Source organism: Neodiprion pinetum, chromosome 4 (genome assembly GCF_021155775.2).
Source record: "Neodiprion pinetum isolate iyNeoPine1 chromosome 4, iyNeoPine1.2, whole genome shotgun sequence".
Classification (NCBI taxonomy): domain Eukaryota; kingdom Metazoa; phylum Arthropoda; class Insecta; order Hymenoptera; family Diprionidae; genus Neodiprion; species Neodiprion pinetum.
The window spans coordinates 27,625,927-27,652,632 of NC_060235.2; the positions used below are offsets into that span (position 1 = coordinate 27,625,927).

Consider the following 26,706-nt stretch of genomic DNA (forward strand, 5'->3'; position numbering starts at 1 on the left):
AAAAAAAAAAAACATTGAATTTTTTTGTAAGTTCAACTTTGACCTCGAATAACTTTTGAAGGAGTGTGACTATGAAAAACTTTGTAAGGACTTTTTTTGTAGAGCGTCAAATTTCCTACAAAAATATGCTTTGGTCCGCTAATTCAATAAGCCGTTGCAAAAATACGAAATTGCAAAATTTAAAAAAATTTATTCCTGTGTTATTTAAACGGGAAATAGAAATTCCCGATGCGCGACCTCTTAATAATAATATTAAGGGCTCTGCTTTTTACAGGCGTCTTTTCACACCTTCTCGGAAGTTTTTATGTGAGGATTTTGAAAAAAAAAAATTAGCCGTTTTTTTTGAATCAGCCTAATATATATACATATTATGCGTGTCTGTAACAGGTGTATTTATAATAATCACGTGCCGAGATCACACGCGCGTGAAAAATCCATGGGAATAAACACGTGGTGTGCAGAAATATCCGCGGAAATCTGCATTCGTCGCGTTGCCTTTTAGACGACACGTACTATATAAATCCCCGCCCAGCTCGAGTAAATTATACACATGCGATTTAGATAAATGAAGCTGCGATACAGCTGCGGGACAATCATCGCCATCATCGTCGTATAATAATACTTGGAAAAGAGAGCTGACAAGAGTGCAAAGAAACGGTGAAAAATAAACCGCGGCATATAATATATATGTGTATAACATGTGCATATATATATACGCATACGTGTGCAAACGTATAGTGTATATATATATATTCCATCCACGCATTGCGCCTACCGTGCTCTTTAATAATCTCATCAACAATTTTTTGCGCGCAAAATAATAATCCCGTCATAATTGTTACTCGTGAATTTTTTTACACATACTCCGCGAATTAACGCGTCGGACCAGCGAGCTGTGTACAAGCAATAAATATGGTTGAACGGTGTTTGCGTTACACGATTTGAATAAGAGCTTGTTTTTATTTTCATAAAAATTTCTTCAATTTATAAGATTTCTTTCCCTCGTCATTTTTACACTTCTTCTCCTTTTCGCAACCCCCTCTAGGCCGGTTTCGCCTGCGGTCGTACGAATACGTGTCTCTGCGTACAAGTATACCTGTTTTATTCTAGTTGTATGCAAATTAAACTCGTCCAAGTTCAAGAGGTGACATTAAACTAGCGTCGCGCACTGTGTCAGCTACCAGCGTCTTCCAAGTCCAAAGCAGCCCAGTTTCTTTCCGCATACATTACATTTACCTCGTCGAGTTTCCTTTATTTTTTTTTACTTTTTTCTTCTTCTCTTTTTCATCGCACCGACAATTTTTCTAATTTTTTTTTTCTTCCTCTCTCGTCTCGTAACTCTGCGCAATTTTCTGCCAGTGAGTCCGATTCGGTGGCTGGATTTATAGGGTTTAACGCCTGCTGCAGTCTTGTCTTAAATACGTACCCAGGTACCAAGAATTCAATGATAAAACCTGAGGGTCGCTGTTCATTATTAATAATTATTATCTTAACTGTCCAACCGTCTATGACACGATGCTAATGAAATCGCGTCCGCGTGCTACAATGCGATGCAAAAGGCGAGGCATTCCATTCGAGCCGAATTAATCAACGTCTGCCTTACCCGTTGGAATTTATTCGCAAGGTATCGCAGCTCAACGTCTGATCATCTATTTTATAGAGGTATAATAAACGCGCGAAGTAATTTGAACGATTCCACTCATTCGAATTCAGCTACTCCGGAACCTTTTTTTTTTTTTTTTTCAGCTACTGTGTCGAGTGGAATATTTTTTAGAAAGAATAATTGAGTTGCGATTCTTCGCAAGCATGATGTTTCATGACAATATTGGGCGCAAGGCTTTTTTACAATTTATATCCGTATCGATGACAATTTGAGCAGAGTTTCCTAGAACTGATCTGATTGTAAGCTAGAATTGTTACGCGTCTTGTGCTTTTGAAATTATAAAATTTCCCTGTTTACGCATCTAATTATAAACTACGTCGTACATTTTAATGTGGATGGATTGCGATGCATTCCAGAGTATTTATAGCCGGAAAATGATAAACAATTGAAATAGAGACAACGATTCTACGTATAATGTAATTATAAATAAACGCGGGAATTTTCCATCGTCGCGTTTCCTCTTGTAAACTGTTATTGTGTAATAAACTTTGCGTGCAGAATTAGCAGAGAGAGTGAGAGAGAGAAAGAGAGAGATTAACAATGAGAGATAAAAAAAACGACACACTCACTTCCTTCGTTTATTCAACTCACTTTGCACTAATCTAAAAAACAAAGTGGATAAGACTCTTGAATAGTCTGTATATTACATACACGAAAAGCAAACACCGCAAACGCTCTCCATGCACGCTTTTGCATCGTTGTAGAAAAATAAAGGGAAATTCAGTCACACTTCGTTTCATTCACATTTAATGCATCGAACACTCGAGCGCCATCCGCAACATTCGAAAGATCCCTTTGCTCGTTTACGCCCGAACACAGCTGACAAGTCTAAAGCGGAATTCGTTCCAGTCTTTTCTGTAAGTCAATGAAAATGTTTCTTTATTTCCTCCGTACGTATTTGTAGTGTAACTAAAACCAGAGTATAAGAATTGAACGCCTCGACTGCAAGCCATGGAGTGAAAAATATGCCAGACACAATTTATTGCGGAAGAATACTTTGCGACCTCGTACCTGGCAGCTTTATTAGACCTGATTAATATGACCGTTCCAAGGGAATTTAATTACACCGAAAGATTCACGACACCATTAACGCTCCGAATCTCGGAACTTGAGACAGCGTCGCTTTAATCAAACCGCGATTTTCGTACACTTCCAGAATGTCAGTGTTGACGAAAGTGGTTTGATACCCGTCATCGGTAGCATTCGAATTCTTCGATAGCAGGAGGTGCCAATTTCGTGAAAACAATTCCATCGTCTGGGAATTAGTCACAGATGTGCCGGACCGTTTGAATCGCAGGTCAGGAAAAGAAGGAAAAAAAAAGAGAGAATTAAAAAAAATTCGGACAATCTTATTCGCGTCAGTGCCAGTAAAGACGAATGAAACAACATTCTTACTTTCCGATAGAACTCTGTCCGAGTGAATTCAAACAATACAACCCGAGACGTCAAGAACTCGATCAAAGTTTCCACAGTTAGAAACGTGAAAAATAATCAGACTCCAGGTGGTTTTGATCCGATTCCAACGTTCGCGGACTCGTTTTACCCGCTAACCAGGTTCCCACAAGCCTTACGATTTGACAAAACATTGTCTTGAAGTCTTGAAGAATCGGTAAACTTAGAAAGTGTTGTTCGACTTTTACCCCATAGTTCTGAGTGCGGATGCGATTACATACATTCGAGTTCGTCGAGTCGTTGGTTTTATCTGCTCGCTTGGCTTACGATTGATGAGAATTTCCCTCCGCCTGATTTCAAGAATAAACGCGTCAAGCATATATTTAAAAACTGACCTTTGGCCCATCCCGTAAGCACGTTGCCAAGATAGGCGACTTTGTAGCTCGGGTCGTACTCGGTGATGGATGCATTGCCCCTGTGTCTCCTCCACAATCGGCCCAATCCCTTTTTCAGGGACCTCAAGGTCCGTTCCCTGAATTCCTTGCTGCTCGAGGCCGACGCCGACGAGTTAATCGGTGATCCGTCGTCGACGTTAACGGCGACCACGTCGCTCATCATTTTCATGACGGAAAAATAATCCCTCGACGATTCCTCGTTGCTTCGGTGCAGCTCCTCCAAGCGTTGCAAGTTGTCCTCTTTTTTTTTTTTTTATTCTTCTTCAATGTATTCCTTTCTACAAGCCGTGCCTTGCGACTTGGTCGATAACCTCGCGTTTCTTCCTCGTCGTTGCCTTACATTTTAGAGACTCCTCTCTATCCTCACACTCGCGCAAAATAACACAAACACGCGCGCACACGCACAGGATCCAATTAACCGGAGATATTTATCCTCGATCACGGACGGATTCAGATTCTTCCTTTCGATCCTCGGCCAAACTCGCCGGCTCACCTTACAGCTCTTCCTCAAGTCCTCCGGGATTTGTCTGCGTTCGAAGAACCACCGAAAACGTCTTTACCGAATCGTTTTTCCTGATATCTGAAAGGAAAGAAAAACGTAATGAGAAATCGAAGAAGCTGCTTGATTTTCGAGAAAATTTTCATACGCTTAGTTGTATGTAACATGTGCAATAGGGTGTGTCAAAGATTTTTTTTTTCTCGAACACAGGGTCGAAAGTTTCATTCAGGCATAGAAAAAACGTTTTTTTTTTTTTGTTATCTTACACACCCCAACGTACAGTCACGCGTGATGGGAATTGTACAGAAAGGTTGTTCGAAACGATTTACAGCGTAAAACGAATCGCCGCAGACTCGCAACCACATCCCTTTTAATGCCTATGCGCAGAGGCGTTATCGTGCCAGTTTCAGAAGCACTATCGGTCCGTTGGTCTCTGTGTTTCTACACTTCAACCGGAAGTGGGAAACGCGCGGTTCTGCCGTAGCGGCGTGTAAGTTTACTGCGCGTACATCACGGGTACAAGAACGCGTGGGTAAAACTTACAGGCCAGTCGATACAGAGTATAACAATATGATGGAAAAAATACGGTTGTGCTGGAAAATTCGAAAAAAAGCGAAACGGGTGTCGTTAAAATGCAGGAAAATGTGGTACTCGGAATTATAGTTGGCAGTACTACATTTTCGGGTTACTTCCATATTGAATATTTCATTTTCAGTCGAAAAGGGCCTTGACATCAATTTACTGAAATATATTACGAGTGACGGTAATCAAAAATGATTGTTTACTAGACGTACTAGATATTCCGATTACCGCTGCAAGACTGACTTTCATTTCATACCCAGAAATATATTTTTCGATCATGGTAAAAAATGTATAGTCAAGTGGATGTTACGTTATGTAGAATGTAGAATATGGAATGGCGTTACAAGTAGTTTTTTTTTTTTTTTTTTGCGCTAATGATGCGTCAACGTAAGGTTACGTTTCACTCGGTTGGGCATCGTCTTGAAGACTTTGCAAGAGTAAGCACACACAACTAGAAATATCTCTCCGTACATCTGTAAATAATCACGTACGGTGTACACTGCGGAATTGTCGGAGTAAATTTGAGTTCGACACTTTCGTGGGTAATTTTCCTGTAATATTTCCTTTCGAATTCCGTGAATACGGGATTCCTTATTCATTTTCTAACATCGGATACGTTATCGCCATTTCCATGTTCGCGGATGGCGATTGTTGACCATCGCATGAGAGGTCAAATTACTCGAGCGTGGAGCTTGCTTACAACATTTCTCGTAATATGACGTACGGATTGAAGGTGTGCCTTCTTGCGTATCAAGTCCAAGATATCGAACGAAAAAACAGACGCACATTGCATTGACATAGACAAGATGCAGCTGGTGAACGATACTTTCCGCCCATTGTTTGTTGCTTCTTTGCCTACTTTTTTTTCTCCACTCCGTGACAGGATTAGACGTAAAAAATATTCAACCAATACTTGACTTACGCGACACGTGACTTCGCATTATGTAAGGTATGTTACATCTATTATACCGCGTACCGCGTTATAAGGAAGAAATAAATATATGCGTTATAAACAAGAGATAGGCACAGGCACATTCAAATCGATTGATCATGCGTACAATTTATTAGCGCATATTTTTCAAATATATATACGCAAATATATAATACAGATCTATTCAGACATCGTTATTGTTGTCTGGAAAACGTAATTTTTGCAATTAAGAACAAAAGTTCAGTTCAGGATTCACCGGTTTTGAAGAAGTTAAACTAGTTTCAATTGTTCGATCGGTTGTTTCTGTGTATTTTTTTTTTTTTCTCGGACAAGAAACCTCTACCATATTTAATACGAACAAATAGTTATTTCGCTAATAGTGACATAATTAACTTTAGCCTCCTGACTGTATCGGCAATACGTTTAAATGAATAATTTTTTGATTAAAAATTTTTGTGTAAATTAGTATCAAATTATCGCTAATCGCGGTAATTTTACATTCGTAACAGCGTCACTAGCGAAGAACCTTTTGGCAGAAATTAAACTGTACAGATAAAAAACGGCTGTGTGAAAAGCCCCGAGGCTCCACGTGTAACGCCAATGCCTCGAAGCTTCTTTTGAGAAACTTGCGCCACATGCACACGGATTGAGTTTGCTGCAGGGTTCAAGGCTCGTGATCAACAGTTGCCTTATAATACGAACGTAGTTACGTATATGTTTATATATATATATATATATATATATATATATATATATATATATATATATATATATATATATATATATACATGTAACTGCACGAAGAAGAGGAAGAAGAAGAACCACCTGTCGAGTTACATGCGATGATGAATTATTGGTCGTTGATACTAATTACAAGCAGCGAGCTTTACTCCTCGATACCTCGATACATTGTACGTCGGAATTTGCGTCTTACACTTTTTGCTTTATCTCTCTTCAGCGGTAATTTCGCTTTTATGAATCTCCATATTTTATTCCCGTTGTTTGCATTTTTATTTTCGTACACACGAAGTCTATAGGTCATTATATAATACCGAAGACGTAAGTCGCGACGAAAATTTCTTCGTTAGATGAATTGGTTTTCTCGTACGAACGAAAAGAAGTCTACCTCACAATCCACGGTGAAAATTACGTAAGCCAAAAGTATTTTGCAGGCTGCAGAAACTAGCCTGTCGGATCAGTGCCAAGTGCACGGAGGAAGACTCGGCCGATGGCCAATCGGCGAAACGAGAGATCGGTATGCAAATATCGTGACGAACTTCAAGAGCAGCGGTGAGATTATGCCCGGTATGGGCAATGTTGTGCAACTTGTTACACACGCGTAGATAAGTACGTACGTACGTACTTTTGATTTCACCTGAAACGCGACGTCCCGATGGTTTCACGATCGGGTCGGGTTCGAATATCTCCACGATTAAACGGAATTTTTTCCAATTTTTCTTTACGGCGTGTCTCTCTGTCTAACATCTAACGCGAAAATACGAGCTGAGACCTTTTGCCCTCTCTAATTATCGCGACATGAGTGCTAATTTGCGAGCCGCACGGGCGTAGAAAAACTTGTTATTCGCTAATCCGTCTCTTTTGTACTTTGCTTTATTTCCTTTTTTTTTTTAAATTTATTTCTTGCTATTTCTACTAACTTGCGCACGACGACACGAAAATCTTCACCGTGTAGGATTTTTCAGAAAAGTTACTGTCGGAAGGCGGAAATTATTATATTTCCTGGTGAAATTCATCGATTTGCCGATTTAGTAATTATTATGCGAATAAGAACTTGAAATTCAATACATTTATCCCGTTTAATTTTTTTTTTCTCCCGAGTTGTTACGCTCGCCTGCTGGTTTATCTGCGGGGAAAAAGAATCGGTTGGAATTTATTAAACGTATCGACGATAACTTTCAAACTTGTCGATTAACAGAGTTGAGTAATGTAAGTATATATTCGCGTAACTTTTTTCCATATGTTTATTCAGATTTTAGAAGTCGTCAGCTGATGATGATGGAAAAGTTTGATGTAATCGATCAAAGTTATTTCGAGAAATCTATGCGAGCGTTACAGTCTATAAAGAAGTGAATCTAGTAGGTATTTTTGGTATAATAAATTTTTTATTCTCATGGTGTACCCTATTATAAATATCTAGAGATTTCCCTCATCAATTCTACCATAATTATAATATACGAACTGATTGAATAACTTTTTCATACGTGACTGAGTAACGCTTTCCAATTTTTTTTTTTTCCTTTCCTTCTCTTTCCAAAACAAGGAAATACAATTCCTCAGATATGTGATATGTATACAAATATCGTAAAACATAATTGTGATGTGTATACAGCGTGTAAAATTTTTTGTCTTTTTTTTTTTTTTTATTCAACGACAGAAACTCACGATTGCGAATAATGAGACATCAAATTTGGAAACAGGTGACCACGAATTTATCCGCGACATTCGGCACGAGCGATCCAGCATTACCGTGCGAATGGAAAGTAGAAATTTTACTTAAGAAACAAGGATTATGCGAACGACGAAAAGTTTTCAAACCATTAAAAAATGATTATATCCTAAATTTAATACACATTAGAACTATCGAAGACAGCGATTAAATTTTGGACTCGGTCGTCCAAAAGATATTTTCAAATTAGATTGAAAGTGTCGTTAATAGGTGGTATCAGGTATCGTAAAATATTTTCTGAAATTTAAATTGAGAGAAAAAAAAAATGTTGTCTGAAACGACGAAAACGATCTTAATTATAGCCTTATTAATAATAATAATGATGATTCAAGTTGATAAACACGATCATTTGAATGTTTCATCGATTCGTCTATCCGTCCGAGATTCCGAGATTCATTTAGTTGTCTTATCTCTTTTTTCATCTCTCAATCTCTCTCTCCCTCCCCTTTCTTATCCGAGTTGGACAAACAGATGCGTCGTTATTTTTTCACATACGTGTCTTTATTTTGCCAGGGTAAACCTGACCCACATTCATTCACCGCATTGCTCGATCGGCAACCGAGGTGAACGTATAAATAATACAATCAAGAAGGATCGAGACGCAGGCTGCATCACGAACCGCGGGCTTCAAGCCGGGATGACCCGTTACTTACAACCAACCAGTTACGACGATTCTGCCCAGGGGCCCATTTTCCGTAAGCAATTTTACGTACAAAGGTATGCGCAAAGTATCGCCATGAGTATCAAACTCTGATCGAGGCAACTTCCATTACGCTTGCATAACACGGGGGCTGAAATAAGTATAAATAAATTTCAAGGAAAACATCGCAGTCAGATAATCAAGCGAGAAAATTTACCCAACCGAACAATTGATTTACTCGTGACTGTACGGAATTCAGTTCGAATAATCCGGGGCTAATAACGAGTGATTGTAAATTGTAACTATGCACCGGAAAGTGGTGATAAAGTTGTTAGAAATATCATGTAACAAGTGAAAATCCGTATTAAAAAGTCCTGGAAAAAATTTGGTTCAATTTGTCTGAGATAATTTGTATCTTTACATTGAATTGATGAATCTGTTCTCTGACGCTAAATTTCTTTTAACAAAGTCAAGTGCGACTAAAAATTCAATTGTCCTATTATATCGCTTTTTTCTACTGCACGTATAATATTCTTATAAAAAGGAGGGATTCTTACAAGACTTACGCGACAGAAAGAGATTGGAATTTTTTGTACAAGTAAAAGAGTTTTGTAAAATTTGTATAATTTGAACAATGACTTCTTATGATGAAAACCGATATAAAAATTTCTTCATTTTTTCTTTTTCTTGGACTTCTTCAGAAAGCGAGCGAAATCGCTGAACGCAACTTGATTTACTGATGCTGATTAAACTTTAGTCATTGAAATATCAATTTTAACATGTTTTGAATGTCACCGAGGAACTTTTCAAGGTTCGCTTACAGATTTATGTTAATTCAATGCACGGTCGTGCAGATGCTTATCGTTGAAAAATAAAACGTGTATTACAGACAAAGAATCTTGAAATTGACGAGAATGTTATTAAACGTTGATTTCACTGTTGATATACCTGACAGAATCTACGCAACTAAAACGTCAATTTATAATCGGTTCAAACGATATTCCGTGTCAATGAGAGTGAATTTTTATTAGTCAAAATTCATTTCATAATACGTAATTTATCTGTCGGTGAAAATTGCATTGAAAATCACCACTCGGGGAGTCGAAAATTTTCAGCAATCTTTGAGAATTTACCCATTGAAAGAAAGAAAAGTTCGAACAACTGATCATAGTTTACGACAATATTGACATAGCTATTTTAAGATACGACAAGTAAAGTGGGCGTATGAGAAACGATTGATCTACAATATAAAAATTAACATTTCCTAACTAAATCAAAGAATTTATAATTCTATGAATATAAATTCTATATCGCGTCGATCTTTGAGAATTGTATACTGATTTGTTCGGCAGGGTCCTTTGACTGTTCACCCAGTATGCCAAGTTTGATTTTATTTCATTACGGGGCTTTGAACATCGGCGGATTGTCTCTAACGTAGGCGGACAAAAAATGAAAAATTATGTCAGCCGATGCCAAACTGATCAAATTTTTTCGTAACCGCAATTAAACGATTTCAATTCAAAATGACGGTACCGAAAGATTTTCATCTCCTCGTGTGCAATTTACACGTTGATTTTTAAGCTAATCGTATTCTCCTTATTTCACAGTCATGGAGATGATAATATTCGTATCCGAATTAGTTTAACAGTAGAACATCGAAAGAAAAACGTTACCGAAGTAAAAAATAACACCTTGTTTCGGCAGCTAAAAAAAAAAAAAAAATCATACGTAACAGTCTAGTCCACATCACACGCCTTAGATATTTCAAAATTCTAGCATATAATATACTGAAACTAATTTGCCCTTTGTTGAAACGAATATATAATATTTACCCGCAAGTTTTCCCTCAAACTATAAAAAAGAGCCAACGAAGCGTCCCGCAATTGTATGCAAATTAGTAATACAATTATAACATATACGGGTCGGTTTGTTCGGCTTGTAACCCATTTTCCGCAAAATTGCACATTCTGTTGGTATAGTCCTGACTTTTCATACGCGTTCACATGATCCGCATACGTTACACGCGGCCCGAGCGTTAATTCCATGCATGGGACAATCTGGATGAATTATATGTTCTCCGCTCCACATGAAAGTGGCGAAAGTATCAAGAGTCAACGTCCTGCTCGCTTCAGCCACCGGTGTTTCATTATTCACCGTCATACGGCGACCATTTGCCGTACAACACGTACGCCTATAGTTTAAAATTTCTTTGCGTTGCGTTAGAAATTCTTCTACGTTCCTAATTTTTCTTCCTCGTCTCTTTTGTCCGTCGCAAATATGCCGCAATGGTCAATGACTTTCGGTGCAAAAAGAGAAGAAAAGTGAGGTGAAAAAAGTCCCCCGAAGGTACCCAGCCGTTGATTGACCGATATTTTACGGCGTGTCTTTACGGCCATTAGTCGCGGCTGCCGAAATCGGCAATAAATCCATCGCGCGTTGAGTCAGGCAGATACGTATACCGATATACACCAGCCGCGATGCTCGTGGCAATACTCGCGCATCGATTGGTAACGCACCAATGTGTTTCCACCTTGGGTATTAAAGGCCGGCTCTGACTCGTGTACCGTTCGAAACGAGAGAGAAATAGAGAGGGAGAGAGGGAGAGAGGGAGACGGCGAGAGGATCGAAGAATTGATAAAACGAAAAATAGCGATTCGCTCGCGTTAGCCACGGTCCAGTTTTTCGTTCGATGGATATACATTGTGCGCCGAGGCGCGGTGTTCGACAGAATTTGACTTCTGGACCGAAGAGAAAGTCAAAGGATATCGTTACTGCCACACCAAGCCGCCAACGTTCGTCAACAGACAGTACATTCGATACTTTACCGCTGCACCAAGGTATTCCAAAAATCGTTACTTTTGTTACCGTACGTCGATTGATAATTAATATACGTACAATGTCATTCTTCCAAGAGGTCAGGCGACAATGGCACGAATCGGTCGTCTGTGTTTGGCTTTTCAAAATACTTTCACGCGACGGACATTTAAGTGGGAAATCCCGATTCATGTCGAGAGATAACTGTCAATTTTGATTGTTTGCAATATGTTGAAGCTGATGAACGAATGGCCTGCATTTGTTTAAGACGAATACCGATGAGAATAAATAAAGCCATAGATAATCGACCCGCTTCTTGTCTTTATACATCGTTCGAAATAATTGTTGACTTGTTTCGAGCGAGGAAGTAAATCATGGAGCCATTGTGACAAAGTACAGGAAACAAGTTTCTCTTGGAATTTCGTATGTGTAGGTACTGAATAATTGGTATAACTGTATTCAAATGTGGTTCAATTTTTCCTTCGAAGGCTTGAGCGAACGCGTATACTCAGCGTGCGAAAAAGGCCTGACTTGAAATGGAATTGTTAAAATTTGGGTTAGCGTTACAGGCCGTCCCCATGCATCGTCGCATTCCGACAATGAAATGGTATATAAAGTACCCACTCTGGGATTGTTTGCCGTCGCGTCGACCCGTTCGCATTGTTGTACCGATCACGACTGATTCAAGGAGGCTTTTGTGTAACGGAAGCCCGCGAAGAAGATGATACCGACATTCTCCAGAAAATTTTGGTCACCAGTTTTATTGAATCACTGTCTTTTACTCTCAGAATTTGATGAACCCGAAACTTGAAACTTTGAGTCAAGCTTTCGTGAAGATTTTCTACGAGGTTGAAGTTCACAGCGTTACTGTTGAACGATGAAACGTTTTGTAAACCCCGTTATTTCGGCCAAACTTCAGGTTTTCTACTGTCCGAAATACAGTAAACTGTGATACGGTGAGGTAACATATACTCGTATTTAGGAAATAATGATTTTTATTACAACCTTTCGTTACGACAAGGTAATTCGTCCTTCAATCGTGGAAAATTTTTGAAATTCTCACTACGGAGGCTTTTTACTAGAGCAGGACGTTGTGCGTTTTGCAGAAATTTCGTCGGTAAATAATTGTAGCTGCCAAAAAATGTTTATTGCAGAAGACGTCATCTGGTGTAATTAGATCGATCAAGGTTTCTATCAATTAGCCGTCTCAATTTACATCGAGATGATACAAGTACTCTTGAAGTTGGGTATAGATGCACCTGCCTTCAGAACCTTAAGACTTGAAAAGACTTTATGACTAACTCACTTTACGAGGCGTAACGTTATTTCAAGTTTCTTCGTGACTTCGAGTGAATTCACGCGAGTTCAAGTGACTTTGAATAAATTCGAGTTACTTCGAGTGACTTCAAGAGACTTTAAGTAACTTTAGGTGAATTCAAATAACTTCAAATTAACGTCGCTTCAAACGAATTCGTGAACTTTGAATAAATTTCTAGGTGACTTCGAGTAAGTTCGCGTGACTTCACGTGACTCCTAGTTGTTGATTGTCACATGAATTCAGTAGAACGAGCAGACATCGGTGTGACTTATCTATGGCCGTCACTGCATGTGGAGACGCACGTTCACCGACGCCTGATAGTCTAGTCCACGAGTGTGATTCCTGCGAAAAATTGTTCCAAGGCTCCTAAAAATATGAGCGACCGTTCATTCGATTCGAAATGCGATTCTAAGAAAGAAGTTTTTTTCATTTTCACCGCCGATAAAAGTTGCAATTGTTGTTATTAAAAAACAAACAATCAAAAAAAAAAAAACGAAGTCTCAGTTTTTTGGCAATAACTCAAAAAGTAAAAGCGCTAGCGAAAATTTTAAAAAGATTCTTAAAGAGGAGGAAGTTTCTAATAAAAAAGTACGAGCACCCGGAATTCTATCTTCAGTATTAGTAGTTTTAATTTAACGCTGAACATAGCGCTCTGCGCAACTGTTACGGTATAGACGCCCCGCGTAAAAAAAAAATAAAAAATTTTCAAGTTTATTTTTCAAAAAGTTACACATTCGTTAATTAGTCATAATTCTTGGAACCTCGATTTTCATTTCAAACAGCATAAATGTTCAAATAATAGCTCTAAAAATATTTCGCTCCTTGGAGTCCCTTCTTAAATATATACTTAACAAGACCACGGAAATGGAAATTTTCATTTTTGGTCAATTTTCAAAAATCATAATGAACGAACTAAAGAACTTTTAAAAAAAATTTTATAACTTTACCCAGGTTACTATAGTCTTTAGTGATTTCTGCACAAATTGTGCGTCAAAATGTGAGGGAAAAATAATGATTTTAGTCAGGGAATTCCGTGAGCGGAATTGAGTGGCCACCATGGTAAAAGGATTTCCACATCAATTTTCATCAATGAGGGGTACCTATCGTTCTCAAGTAAGGAACTCGCGAGGATGCGGTTCTCACGGCGGATTCCGCCGCGCTCGGACGCTTAAATAGATATAGCGGCGGTATGGTTGTTTATCTATGATCTCTTGCCACTGTAATTGCCATCTCTGTCGCCGAGAGTCGTCTCGGCGAGACTCCGCCGGAGAATCATTATAAGTCCCAGCCGTGAAACGCCTGGCCGTTTCTGCGTTCTTACACGTGGGACGCGCGACAACGACGTTACACATCGCCTGGATGCGGCTCACTCTTCGTCCCCGGTGATGTAGAGTCGACGAGAACGGAAGCCGGTGCGTGGGCTTCCTACACAGGTACGCGCATCGCCCTCGCCCGATCGAATACCTATTTTATTTTTATTTTTATTTTTTAATTCGATTTTCTTTCTCTCTTTTTTTTGCCTACTGATATAAATTTGCTCGTGGTGCGTTTCATGTTAAACTTGTCGCACGGCGTATCGTTCAAGACGGAAAGCTGGGTGAGTTCTGAGACGTTTGCATTACTCTGCACTCGGGTGTGAAGTATGTACAGCATTTTTTTCTTTTCTCTCCTATATCAGAGACCCGATGTGTCCGATGCTACGCGAAGTCGTATAAAACGTCAAAGATATTTTACTTTTTTCGTATTCTTGCAAAAAACATGAAAGTACGATCGATGTTAAGATTGAGGAAATTCTGTTGCGATGTCGTTTTAAACGATCAGCGATTGTGATCTTTGGTTTTTATACGGTAAGAAATAACGTCAATCGCAAATCCGGCAAGCATCCGACTTTTCAACGTCACGAACTGTGTAAGAGAGAAGGAGATTGTTCTGAAAGACCGTATCCGCTAAATGTGTGACCTTAAGACCGTCGAGTCTGTGTAAAAAAGTTGATTAGCTCAAAGGTTAAAGCCGTATCCATCAATAAACGCACCGTCCTTTACCTTCATCTCTTTTTTCGACTAATTACAATGTATCCGTGTAATTCCAGTATTTTAATGTCGAATACCACAAGGCGGAGAAGAAAAAACAAATTATATGACTTTTTTACCATTAGAAATCGCCCTTCTGGTCATGTAGACGTAACGGCCTTATATCAGCGGACACGCGATGTTAAATGATCGTTGCGATTGAAAAATGGCCAAGAATTGAAGCCTTGTCTAAAATCCAAAGAATTCTCTGCACGGTGAATATTGCAATTAAAGAATCTGCACAACGGATTTTATTACATTGAGATATAATGCCTGTAATAACGACAGCGAAACTCTGCGAAAGTTTCTGTCGTTTCATATATATTTTTTCTCTGCAGTCAATTATCTTACCACCGTATGCGCGTACATTCGAACGAGAGGCAAATCGTTTCGACTTTGAAGACTTGCTCCAGTTCCCGGCGAACGAATTAACAATATTCCACCGGGCCAACCGGAAGTCGAGGTTCAACATCCGTTAGACTCGCGTATAGGCAGCTTTTTTCATTCTTCGTCATTTTTTTCTCTTTCGATATTTCTTTCCTTCTCGTGTTTTGCACTGTTGAAAATTTCTGTACGAAACCTACTACACTGCATTGGAAGTTTTATTCGGATACGGAACGGCGAATTCGCCGTACATTTACTGTTTATTCAATTTACAAACACAATAAATATACTACACAATTTATTAGAATCAAAAACACAGTTATTTGCGCCGCTGCACCGAATTTTTAAATTGACAACTCTCTTGTTGTTTCACAATAATTTTTAACAGCTTGCGTAGTTCTTACATTTGATAATAACGACACGTATCGCGGACGTTTCAAATTCCTGGTTCGAATGAGAATAAGAAATTATTTCGTAAGAATTATATGCGTTAGGTATCCACTTTGAAACTAGGCGTCTATCAGTATTCCGTACGTTGGTCGTATATTATACCCTTCGGTACAACGCACGCGAGTGTAAACTACCTTCACGTGTGTGAAGTGCGTGTCGAACTCGAGACGCTGACTTGGAATTCTCAATTCGTCCGATAAATAATCCTCGCAACAAAACTACGAACTTGTGCTGCCGGGATATTGCGATTTACGAAGCAGCCTGTTCGTCGATAAAAAATCATTAACGAACGATCATAAAGATCCTGATTGTGTTTCGTGCAGCGATAGTTGAATAATGTACATACGGGATACGGCCTGAGGAAGACATTATTGTTATACCCTTTAATTTTTGTTGAATGAACATTAAAATCGGGTTTCACCGTTTCGACGCAGTTACACGAACTTTGAAAATTAAGAGTCTTGAATCGATTCGTTGCCTCAAGATTGCTCGATAAATTATTATCGAATAGTGATATTATAGAAATCACTTGTCGATTATTTATCCATATTTATCATTTATCCAATATATATATGTGTATATTGATTATGACCTATTAAATGTGATGACTTTGTTTCGTTGATGGGAATTTTTTTTCGTACTTGAATTGCAGCAATGTCGTTTAGTAGGCGTTAAACTCGGCGATTCGCGATTTACCAGCGAGATTGGCAACGATATTATTTCCTTGTACTGCAAGACGTACCGCGTATCGTTTTAGAATCTCGGCTTGACGGCTCGACGGGTAAAATATGCAGTTATTTCGCATTTGCCTATTTATACGGACAGGCGGATTCGGTCGCCTGCATGTAGACTGCGGATGGACTGTGCAGAAACGTAGATAAAACCTAGGCAAGCATGAAACTGTCTAACTCGCAAGACGCTTTCTCTCTATGCGAAAATTCCGCAACGACGACAGCTCGAATGTAACAGCAGCGATGTGCTTCGAATTAGAAATTTCATTTATATCTGGGCTTATTAGAGGAAGCGAGAGACGTATGATAACAAAGTAAAAACACGACGCGAAATAGCAAACGGACGAAACGCCGTCACTGGCGGTTTTTGTACAGAAGCTGATCACACGCGAGATCTTCTTCCTCTTCTCTATTTTTCCTCCCAGTTGGCAAGCGTTTCGTAATTTTTTAGTGTCACATTTTCTCAACTCTTCGAACGCTAATGCGAAAAACAAACTCTTCGTGGTTTATATTTGTAAGAGGAAACTTGTAGACGCGATTGGTTGCACGCAGTAAGACTCTGTGGTGGAAATTTCTTTCGTGGTAATAAATACACCCCGATTTAACGAATACCAACTTCGGACAACTTTTGAACGTTGGATTGATTTGGCAAATTTTGTCAAGTTCATTCGTTTAATGTAATAGTTGGTTTATGGCTTCGGAATACGATACGAGTAAATCCCCTTCTTCGCTATTTTACCATCATTTTTTTTTACAATTTTTGAATCGCTAAACAGCTTTTCACACTGCATAACCTTGAAGGAAGAAGAGATTTTATTTATTCATTTATTAATTCGCTTCATAACTTCGTTTGGATAGGATTAAACAGAGTTGAAAAACATACACTTATAGTTTCATATTATTCGTTCTTGTCCAGTCTCGTTTCAAATGTTAAACGTAAATCGACTCTTTTCAAACGATTGGATGAAAAAACACATTCTTCTCTCGTTACGTAATATACATATTGCATAATCAACTAGTTTCAAAACTTGCACAAGAGACATCTTAAAATAGGAATTTTAGTCAGCTGCGATTCGAATGCAGCGCATATATATAATATTGGCTTCTCTCCAAAGAACCGTACTTTGATATTCGATTGATTTCAACAATTTTCCAAATACTTTGACTCTGTGTTCTCCGATTCATTTCGAAACCGTATTTTGCTCTCCGTTGTCTGAATCATAGAGGCAAAAAGAATGAGAAAATAAGACAAACGAGGAAACGGTTAGTCAAGGATTTCATCGTAAGGCATCAGGATTCCTGCATTGAGCTTGGAATGATTCTCAGGATTACAACACACCTACATCCTCTTTGAACGAGAAGTGGAAAATCGTACAAACTTTGTTACAACTCAACACCGCGAGGTAAATTTATATCTTTCGTTATCCGACGAACAACAGGAGACAAGAAACTGGATCCTAAAAGTAACGTAAGAAAAGCCGTTTAGAGAGGTGCGGAAGTGGAATGAAATTGAGTGGAGAGTGTGCAATGTGCTGGCGGCATCGTTTCACAAAGTTATGTACAGTGGTAGTAGTGGTCGTGGTGGTGGTGGTGCATGGTAATGGGTGCAAGATATCTCGATATGCAGTGAAGCATTGTAAAATAGTACGGTAAATTTTATTACGCGTACATATATATATACACGTATATAGCATTACGCAGGATTCATGTGTGAGTTACAGTCTACACTGACCGTTTGAAACACACACTCTGAAGCCGTACAACGCTCAACGAGTCCCGATTAGTCAGCATCTAGTGCAGCGTATAGCACACCGTATAACTACGTAACCCATGGTTCAGTCTATGGCTGAATCATATTTACCAATGCCCAGACACTCGTGTCGCGTATGGCGAATTTTACGCGTCGTATAATCACTTCCCTTTCCTTAATATGTATGTGCATGCTGGAGAGGCGGTGCAAAGGCGTTCAATGCGGCTCCCATTTCGAACGGAGAGGAAATTATAAGAATGCTCCTGCTTCTGGCATTCCGTTGATTTATGCACGACGCATACACGATACATGTACTGAAATATAAACTCGCTTTTCAAGTCACTTCCAGCGTCTACACGCGTGTGTTGTATATTATATATGTATCCTGTATACCTGACAGAGCTGCTTCGCTATAATAGGTGTGTCACATTTCGAATTTATACCGCATCATCTAATTTTGAGGTGATTTGTCGGGATGGAATTCATCAGCCAGCAAAACTGATTGTAATTTTGTTTAAATGAAAGACGAACGGTGTGCTTGCGATGGTTGAAAAAAAAAAAAAAAAAAAAAAAAAAAAACGTTACCGACGTCTAGTGTTTCTTCTAATTTTTTTTTCTTCCACTGGCACGAGTGTTTTTGACATTCGATTTTACCAATTATCTTATATCCTTCCTTTGTCGAGAAAGTTAGTTGCCGATAATTTCAGTCGGTAAAAATGGACTGTTTCTTGTGTCACTACTTTAATTCCATAGCAAGAACAGAGAAAGAATATAACTGAAACGTAAGCGTTTCATAGCTGAAATTGATCGTGAACAAGAATTTACATGTTAAGTGAGCAGCGCCAAGTCCGATTATTTTCGCAGAATTAAAAAACGCTTCGAACAAATGTCACGCGTCATCGATATTGGAGAAAAAATCCAACAAACTTGTAACGAGAATTACAAGATCGCGAGTACAGATATAAGATAATTGATGTACAAAAATTTGACGAAGGTCAATCATCGATCTCTCTCTTACACAATCGCAAACAACAGCTGTAGTTCTGAGCCGTTCGACGTCATTTCTGTCAAGCATCTCGTGACCTTTTTTCAAGGATACGAAATCCGACGGTTTGCCTATAATATCATCACACATCGTACATCGTACATCATACATAGTATTAAGGTTTGAAACCAAAGTTTGGATGTCGGATGTTCGGATGTTCATAAAGTGACGTCATCGAAAATTTTTTTTCCCTTGACGTCATCGATCTATATTAATCGTAACGACCAAAATCAGCTAGTCGAATTCCTCAGTCTGGAAACAACCGCGCGATAGAGCGGACGTATGAAAATCATGCTCCGCAGATTTCGAGTACCGGGTTCTACGCTAAGGTACGCTAAAATTAATCTCAACAGCTTGCAATAAAATAACCAACTGTTTACAAAGTCAGAAAATTTATTGTGCATACTCGAGAGTATTGAACAACATCGGTCATTCCTTGGCTGGTCGCAACGGTGTGAGATCATACAGTTAAGCCGATTCTTTTAGCGATAGAATTAAATCGAAATCGAGCTATTCTTATTGAAAATATATCGTAAATTGACGACCGGGGATTTTCTTATCTACCGGTGAATAATCGAATGAAAAAAAGGTTGTAACATCCTCTCTGTATACCGTAACCGACACGCTCCGTGACGAACACGGTGTGTAACCAACACTAGGAACGATCGGAACTTTTTCTCGGTCACGTGTGTGATACGTAGTAACACATGTAGTAAACGCGCCAGTGTGTAAACCTGCGACGATGAGAGATGATGCTCTGATTATTTTTCTTCACTATATTTTTTTCGTACGTCACAACGGGGAAATCCCCACCATGCGCGGAGAGATAGCGAGATAGCGATGTTCTTTGCTTTACGTTGAGTTAAGGTGTGTGATACAACGCCGGGCACAATGTAAGCAATCGCGAGCACGCGTCTGATAGACAAGGCTCCGATTACCTCTCGAGTAAATCGACGAGCATAACGGAAGCGAACGTGTCCAGCGTCGAGCCGAATCAAGGATTGTACAAGAGTCGCAATGTTAGACAGAAGATTGTACTATTTTGGGTCTGGGTGCACGGTGATCAGGAGAAGTTATTATTATGAAGCGGGGAAATCGTAAAAATATTTCCATACATTACTGCAAAATTTTTTCCGGTGACCAAAAAACGAAAACACAAACTTTCGACTCCGATACGATAATCACTGGTGAGTGTGCGGCGTTATAAATAGCTTGACCAATAAACAACCTCGTTGCAGAGTAAAAAAATACTGCGACGTTCGTGAAAGCTTCCGAGTAGCGTATATATCTACAAACGTGCACGTTCACTTTCATTTCTGATGTACAATTATCAACGAGTCACATTATGCGTGTATAGTAGCGTGTACATATGCGTATAGATAATATACATACATAGAGGAGAAAAGTAGTTTTGAACTCCGAGACGCGCGACGAGGACTATCTGTAATGGTAGTAACTCTTCGCAAAGGCACCACAGCTGAGCTCGATGGTTATGAATGCTAACAGTTTTCTAATTGGCAGTGGTACCGTGGCATCCTCCTCCCGTCAACGGATCGGCAATCATCGCTATCCGCAAGATTGGTTATGCAGAAATCATTATACAATATACACACGCCACTCCTCTATATTCATAACTATCCGCTAAAAATATCCGTGTGTCACGAGCTCGTTTATTTTCCTATTCGGAAACGGCCATCAACTTTTCGGCGATCGTTACACTCGCGTGCAACATACGTGCATTATTATTCTTCCCCGCTTAACGTAACGATATCGAAACGAGACGAGGTAAACCGTATGTGAAAAGTATCACGAGCGATTGCCTGTCTCGTGTGACCAGTACTCGTATTTTGTCCAATCACGAATCAATTTCTTTCGTACACACACGATGAATGGATCTGCTGACTCTGCCAAGTACCAATCACGAGACAAGTTCTCTGCTTTGGATCCAATGTGACATATCATTTGTCATTCAACAATTAGTTATGAGAACCATTTTTTCTTATCAAGACGTGAAACTACGATTGTTTTAATCGACGAAACATTTTCTTACGGTTCTTTTATCTTTTGCTTGAAATTTTCGTGGTGACGTAATCAACGTCACTTTTGGCAATCGGCCAATTCTTGAAGGATCGGAGTAAGGATCGCCGAGTGCACAATATATTGCACACCAAACATGCTTGCAGCATGAGTGTTCGCAGCACGCTCGTGCATTTCCTCCCATAAGGTCACGGTACGGTTTGTGTATTTACGTTGGCTCACGACTAAAGTGACTGCGTAATGTCCCTGCCACACGCTAATCCGTAAGTATCCAACCGTACTCAAGGAACGCCAAATGCACCCGAGAGAATTCTTCCTCTTCTTCATATATTTGCATTCAAGCAACTGCGGTAATGGATTAAAAAGTAGAACAAGTCGAAGAACAAACATTTTTCAAAGAATACGATATTTTCGAAATGAAGAAAATCTTTTTTGGTTCGTTTTAAAGTTCTCTTTAACCTGGAGAATATGTTAATCGATCGATAGCACAATTTGTTCAAGAATAAAGTAACTTGTGACTTGGAGAAGTGAATTGAATTTATTTAAATAGCTTGTTCGGACAATACGACGAAACGAGGAACAGCTCAATGCTTTCTTCTGAAACCTTGGAATTGTTCCCATATTTTTACATTTCGAAGAATAACATTGCTTTTGCACGGATCTCGCAAAGTCGAAAGTTTTTTCAACTCTGTTTAACAATGAGAATTGATTGAGAATTGCATATTTAGTGGATGACTTCGAGATTTCAGGATTCCAAAGACTTGTGATACTACTTCTACATTCGTCTTGCACTTCGTTCAACGTTTTACTAAATATTAGGAACATTCAACTTGCCTGAAGATCGCGATTTGCAGATGGGTGATCCATTATCGTCATTGCCACACGGTTTTTTCTCACAAAATTACTCCGACTATAGGTAAAAAATTTCGAAAGGTTGAAGTTCGCAAGGTGATCTCCTCAGGATATGAATTCGAAATCCAGCTCCTAAAACTATCGAAGGTCAGTATACGAAATAGCAAAAAAAAGGAAACAAACAAGTAAATCATTACACAAATAACAAATTTTATGCTCATTTTTTGTTCGTAATCCCGTAAAAACTTCCGGTGGTAATTGCAGAGTTTTTACCAGTTTCGGCCACCTGATGTGATCATTGTCCGATCGAATTGTGGTCCTCTAACTCATCACGCGTGATCGAAGGTAATGACGATGAATGAATGGTACATGCTTTGATCCACGTAAAAACTATTCGTAAGACAATAAGGTGTGTCGATTGTCAAAAACTTTTGTCAAGAACTTGCTTAAAGTCGGATTTTGGTGATGAATAATATTGAATAATCGAACAGAATGAAAGTAAAGGTTAACAAGTTGGTGCAGAATTTTACGAAGGTGGCCACAGATGGTAAAATATAGAGGCCATTTACCTACTCGACGATCAAATTAATGGTCGCGATTTATCAACACTGATCTCCAATATCACTCCTAATTTCCGATGACTTCGGAGCGATCGATAAGACGACTGTCGGTGATTTTCGGATTATATGGAATCACAAAAAAATCGATGGAAATTACTAGAAATAATCGAAAACGTTGTGAAATCATTGAAGATTTAAAAAATCACACGATGAGCTAAAAGTCAATAGAAGTTTAATGAAATGATACCATTCGGTGTTCGTGAGATCGCCAGACTTACAACACTTGCCGGGCTATTTCTCGAGTGCTATATCATTTGTGATTTGAAATGATTCGCAATGATTTCTTACGATTTCGGTTCACTCGGTCACGCTTCCTCGTTGTTATAAGAAATATTTCAATCACTCGAATTTCTTTCTTTTTGCAATTTGATTTCCAAGTGTTCGATTCGTGATTTCTTATGCAACATTACAAACTTTGATATGATTAAATATTCCTGGAAATTTTTATGTCCTCCGCAGGATTTGAACCGATTTATATCACCGCACTCCCGAGAGAAAAATTTGGAACACGTTCGAACCTCTCAACCCTCTATAATTCCTTTGTCGTTCAGGTATGCCGAGTAGAATTTAGATGTCATTCCACGCTCTCCAGATCCTCTCAGCTCAGGTTGACTGACAAAAATAGAGCTTCGAAGTTGTCAAGAATTCTAGATCGAAATTGGTCATCGAGATTGTCAGGTCTTAGTCAAACTCGAAGAGTGCCGCGAATCCGCGGAATTCGAGAAAAGAAAACCTCAAGGATCAATTGAGGTCTAAGCCAGGAACATTACAAACGAGGCTTCCGTGGATTAAACGAGTCCCAATTTTGGATCGCGGTATATCCTCGAACATCGGAGGTTCGAGGTTCAATTAGGATCTTTATAACTCGGGATTTCCTTGATACCTAAGAACGCATGTATATGTAAAATGAGCTGGGTTATATTTGTCCAAAAGACGTAAACGTCCCATTGATCCGCCCATCATCATTTATGCCTCTCTTGCTCCGGCGAAGCGGTTTAAGGGGGTGCCTTGATCGATTTCCATGTTGACACACATATATCTTCAAATATCGAAGCCCGCGTATCTCAAACGCTTAACAGCCGCATTCTATACACAACTCTGAACAAAACGCTCCGATGCATTTTCATTTGACGCAGAACTAAAGGAATGGCATGGATTCTACGAAATCGCTATAGTAAATTCGTCGAATTCGTGCCATTTATTTATTAATGCATGATTATTGCATAAAAACAGTTCAACGATGGCTCGTTCTATTCCTCATTCTTTCCGGAATAGCGCAAAGTATCTCAGCTGCGCACTTTTTGGCCCTTGAAATGCGAGAAATGTGGTTATAAAAATCACAAATTTTTTTCACGATTATCGGAATATGAATAACCTTCCTTAATTCCGCTACAAAAGAGCGATGCACCGTCAAAGCTTAAGCCCTATTCGTCCGTTTGTTTACATTTAATATAGGAAGAAAAAGGGTGAGTTTGCTCGGTCGGTAAAGGCGCGATTACTGCGCGACCTTAAGCCCATTTTCGCGTTCGAAATACGCGGACTCCGATATTTGGATACGCAAGCGTCAACGTCGAAATCTATCAGGGTGGCACCCTCGTAACAATAAGCGATCGTTCGATCATCCCGCATCACGTCGCTCGAGGTGCACGTCAGCTCGATGTAACCTCGTACAAGGCAACCGACGCCAGCACCGCGCGCTCACTTTCGAGTCAACGAGCTGGCGAGCAGTCGTCGCCTATTATACTCGTATCCATACTTGCAAACCTTGCGTGCGTCGCTTGGCCGAAGTAGAAACGCTGATTACGGGTCGGCCGATGCAAGCCAAGCAGCTGTTGCACACTCGCAACCAACTTCACACATGCGTACGAAGGTGCGCGTTGGCGCTTACGCTTCTCTCCGCGTCGCTCGCCGCGTGCACGGTGAAACGGCACACACCCGCAAAGCACAGAATAGGTGAACCTTTGGCGATTAAAAATTAATTAACAACGTCGTACCGTTCACCTAATGAAGCAGAAACGAAACTGACAACGAGCGCGATCGATTTAATGTCTCTTGCATAGTTTTGCGAAAACTGTTTGACCGCTGCAGCTTTTCTGCATCACATGCGTGATCTGTAATTGCGTAGAGCGGATAGCTTTCAGGGTTTTCAGTGTCTCTGTATCTCTTGTCGGCAGAAGGACGCATTCCGGCACGTCCTCGGCAAATAATTAGACGCCTTACGTCTCTCTACGTGCATCTACCTACATACCTACGAGAGTCGAGACGCGTGTCTTAAACGAGTATCAGAAGGTGGTTTCGCCTTGCCGCGCGGCACAGATATCGAGATCATTTTAGATCGTGATCCTACCTTTTTTTTTTTTTCTTCCTTCTATTTTTCTTGCTTTCCGTTTCGATAATCCACGCGAGTTCTCAGCGCCGTTTTCCTTCTTTACTTCATCGGTTGCGCGCACTTACTCGGTTCGGGCTTTTCGTTTTTATATATCGTATAGAAAAAAAAAGCACCTCTCTTTCTCCCAGCAAGGAACCGTACAGCGGTGCACGTCTTTGGAGAAAGCGAGTAGTTTTACCGTTGTGTGCAGGTAACTTTGACAGTCACGAAGTTGAATTTCGGCGCGAACGCAACGCCTTTCTTAGATTGCATTAAACTCGTATGTAGTATACGCGATGTTATATTCATCCAAATAAAAAGTCTCGCACACTGCTACATGCAATTCAACACAATTTAAACGATACAAACTATCTGCGTCAAATGCATCGTTTTACAAGAAATTGTAAAAATATTTGAAAAAAATCAAATATCCCGAGTGGAAATCTCTCGCGGGCTGGTCTGCGTTTTGTTGTATGAATTTAAACCGGTATGTATCGAGCTCGTCGCGGCCTCGATACTGTCGTTAAAAAATTCTTGGGGAAACACCGAACTCAGCAGGTGCTGGCTAGCGACGGTAACCGGCAACTCTCTCGTCTGGGTTTCAACGCGCAACTGAGTTGACTTCGGCGATGGCTAACCGAGCGCGGTGCCGCAGCGGTCCCGCAATGCCGGGAGGAAGACGGCGGCGTCGGGCGCTTTGGCGGGGAGCGTCGCGGCGCCTGACGTCGGCACCTGACGCCGCGCAGGCAGGTGGATCTGGTTTGATGGAACTCGCGGGGAATCGCGATGCGCCAACCGATTTCGAACAAGAGTTTGGCTTTTTGCCTTTTCCTCGAAAGCCAGCAACACCGACGAAAATTTCATTTTAAACTTTCCGCTTCTTGTTCAGTTTTTATTTATTTTTTTAAATTTTTTATCGCTGACGAAGAAATAGAAGTATCAGGGAATTTGTTATAATCGCGAGGAAAATGAAAAGTATGATTTTTCACCGGATCTCGACGTTTGCCCGTGTGAGTCATTTCTTCTTCGAGGTTGCATGCAGAAGAACGTATTAACGGATTTTTATGATTTGGGCCTCGATTGAAACGGCTTTTCTCAATGTATTTGGATATGATCCGTTTGGTGGTTTTTCGAGTTATTTGATTGACAGCATCAGGAACGAAATGAAAATTATGATATCTTGAGAGTGTACCATTTTGGTGACATTTGTCTATATCAACCCAGATTTTCTCAACTTAGAACTGATTAAATTTTAGATTTTATCGGTTACGTGCTTTTTGAGTTACTGTAATAACCATATTGGGGGGAAAAAAAATTTCAATTTCATTCGCGAATGTTTTAACGTCTCAAAACGTATCCCAGCGGGAAGTTTTTAGGTTTGCCCCATCAAGGTCCGCCAAATTTATCACTTCTTTTTAGATCATATATACCGGACACTGAAAACTTTAGTAAAATGGGTTGTATCGTGCAAAATAACGCTTGAAATACAAATTGGTTGAATTACAAGGAAATTTTATAACAACAACCGTTTAACGTACAATTATTGTAGTTTCTAATACATAGGTAGAACATTTTACGATCACTAATTTACTACATGTTTCCGTGAAGTAGAGCCTTAAGATGAATTTAATATTCCACC

General features: G+C 39.7%; 1 protein-coding gene across 3 annotated transcripts in view; it reads right to left on the minus strand.

Annotated features, from left to right (window-relative positions):
* LOC124217069 (uncharacterized) overlaps positions 1-26,706 on the minus strand; it is a 68,997-nt gene that overhangs the window by 20,041 nt on the left and 22,250 nt on the right. Inside the window, exons 1-2 of one of the 3 annotated variants that reach the window (XM_046622328.1) lie at positions 25,047-25,689; positions 3,451-4,090 (exon numbers count right to left, since the gene is read on the minus strand). In XM_046622328.1, coding sequence (XP_046478284.1) covers positions 3,451-3,679 — 229 coding nt within the window. In that variant the 5' untranslated portion in view covers positions 3,680-4,090; positions 25,047-25,689. Of the gene's footprint in view, positions 1-3,450; positions 4,091-22,061; positions 22,151-25,046; positions 25,690-26,706 lie in introns of those variants that run through there. The other 2 variants (XM_069135632.1, XM_046622329.2) reach the window with 2 other exon arrangements.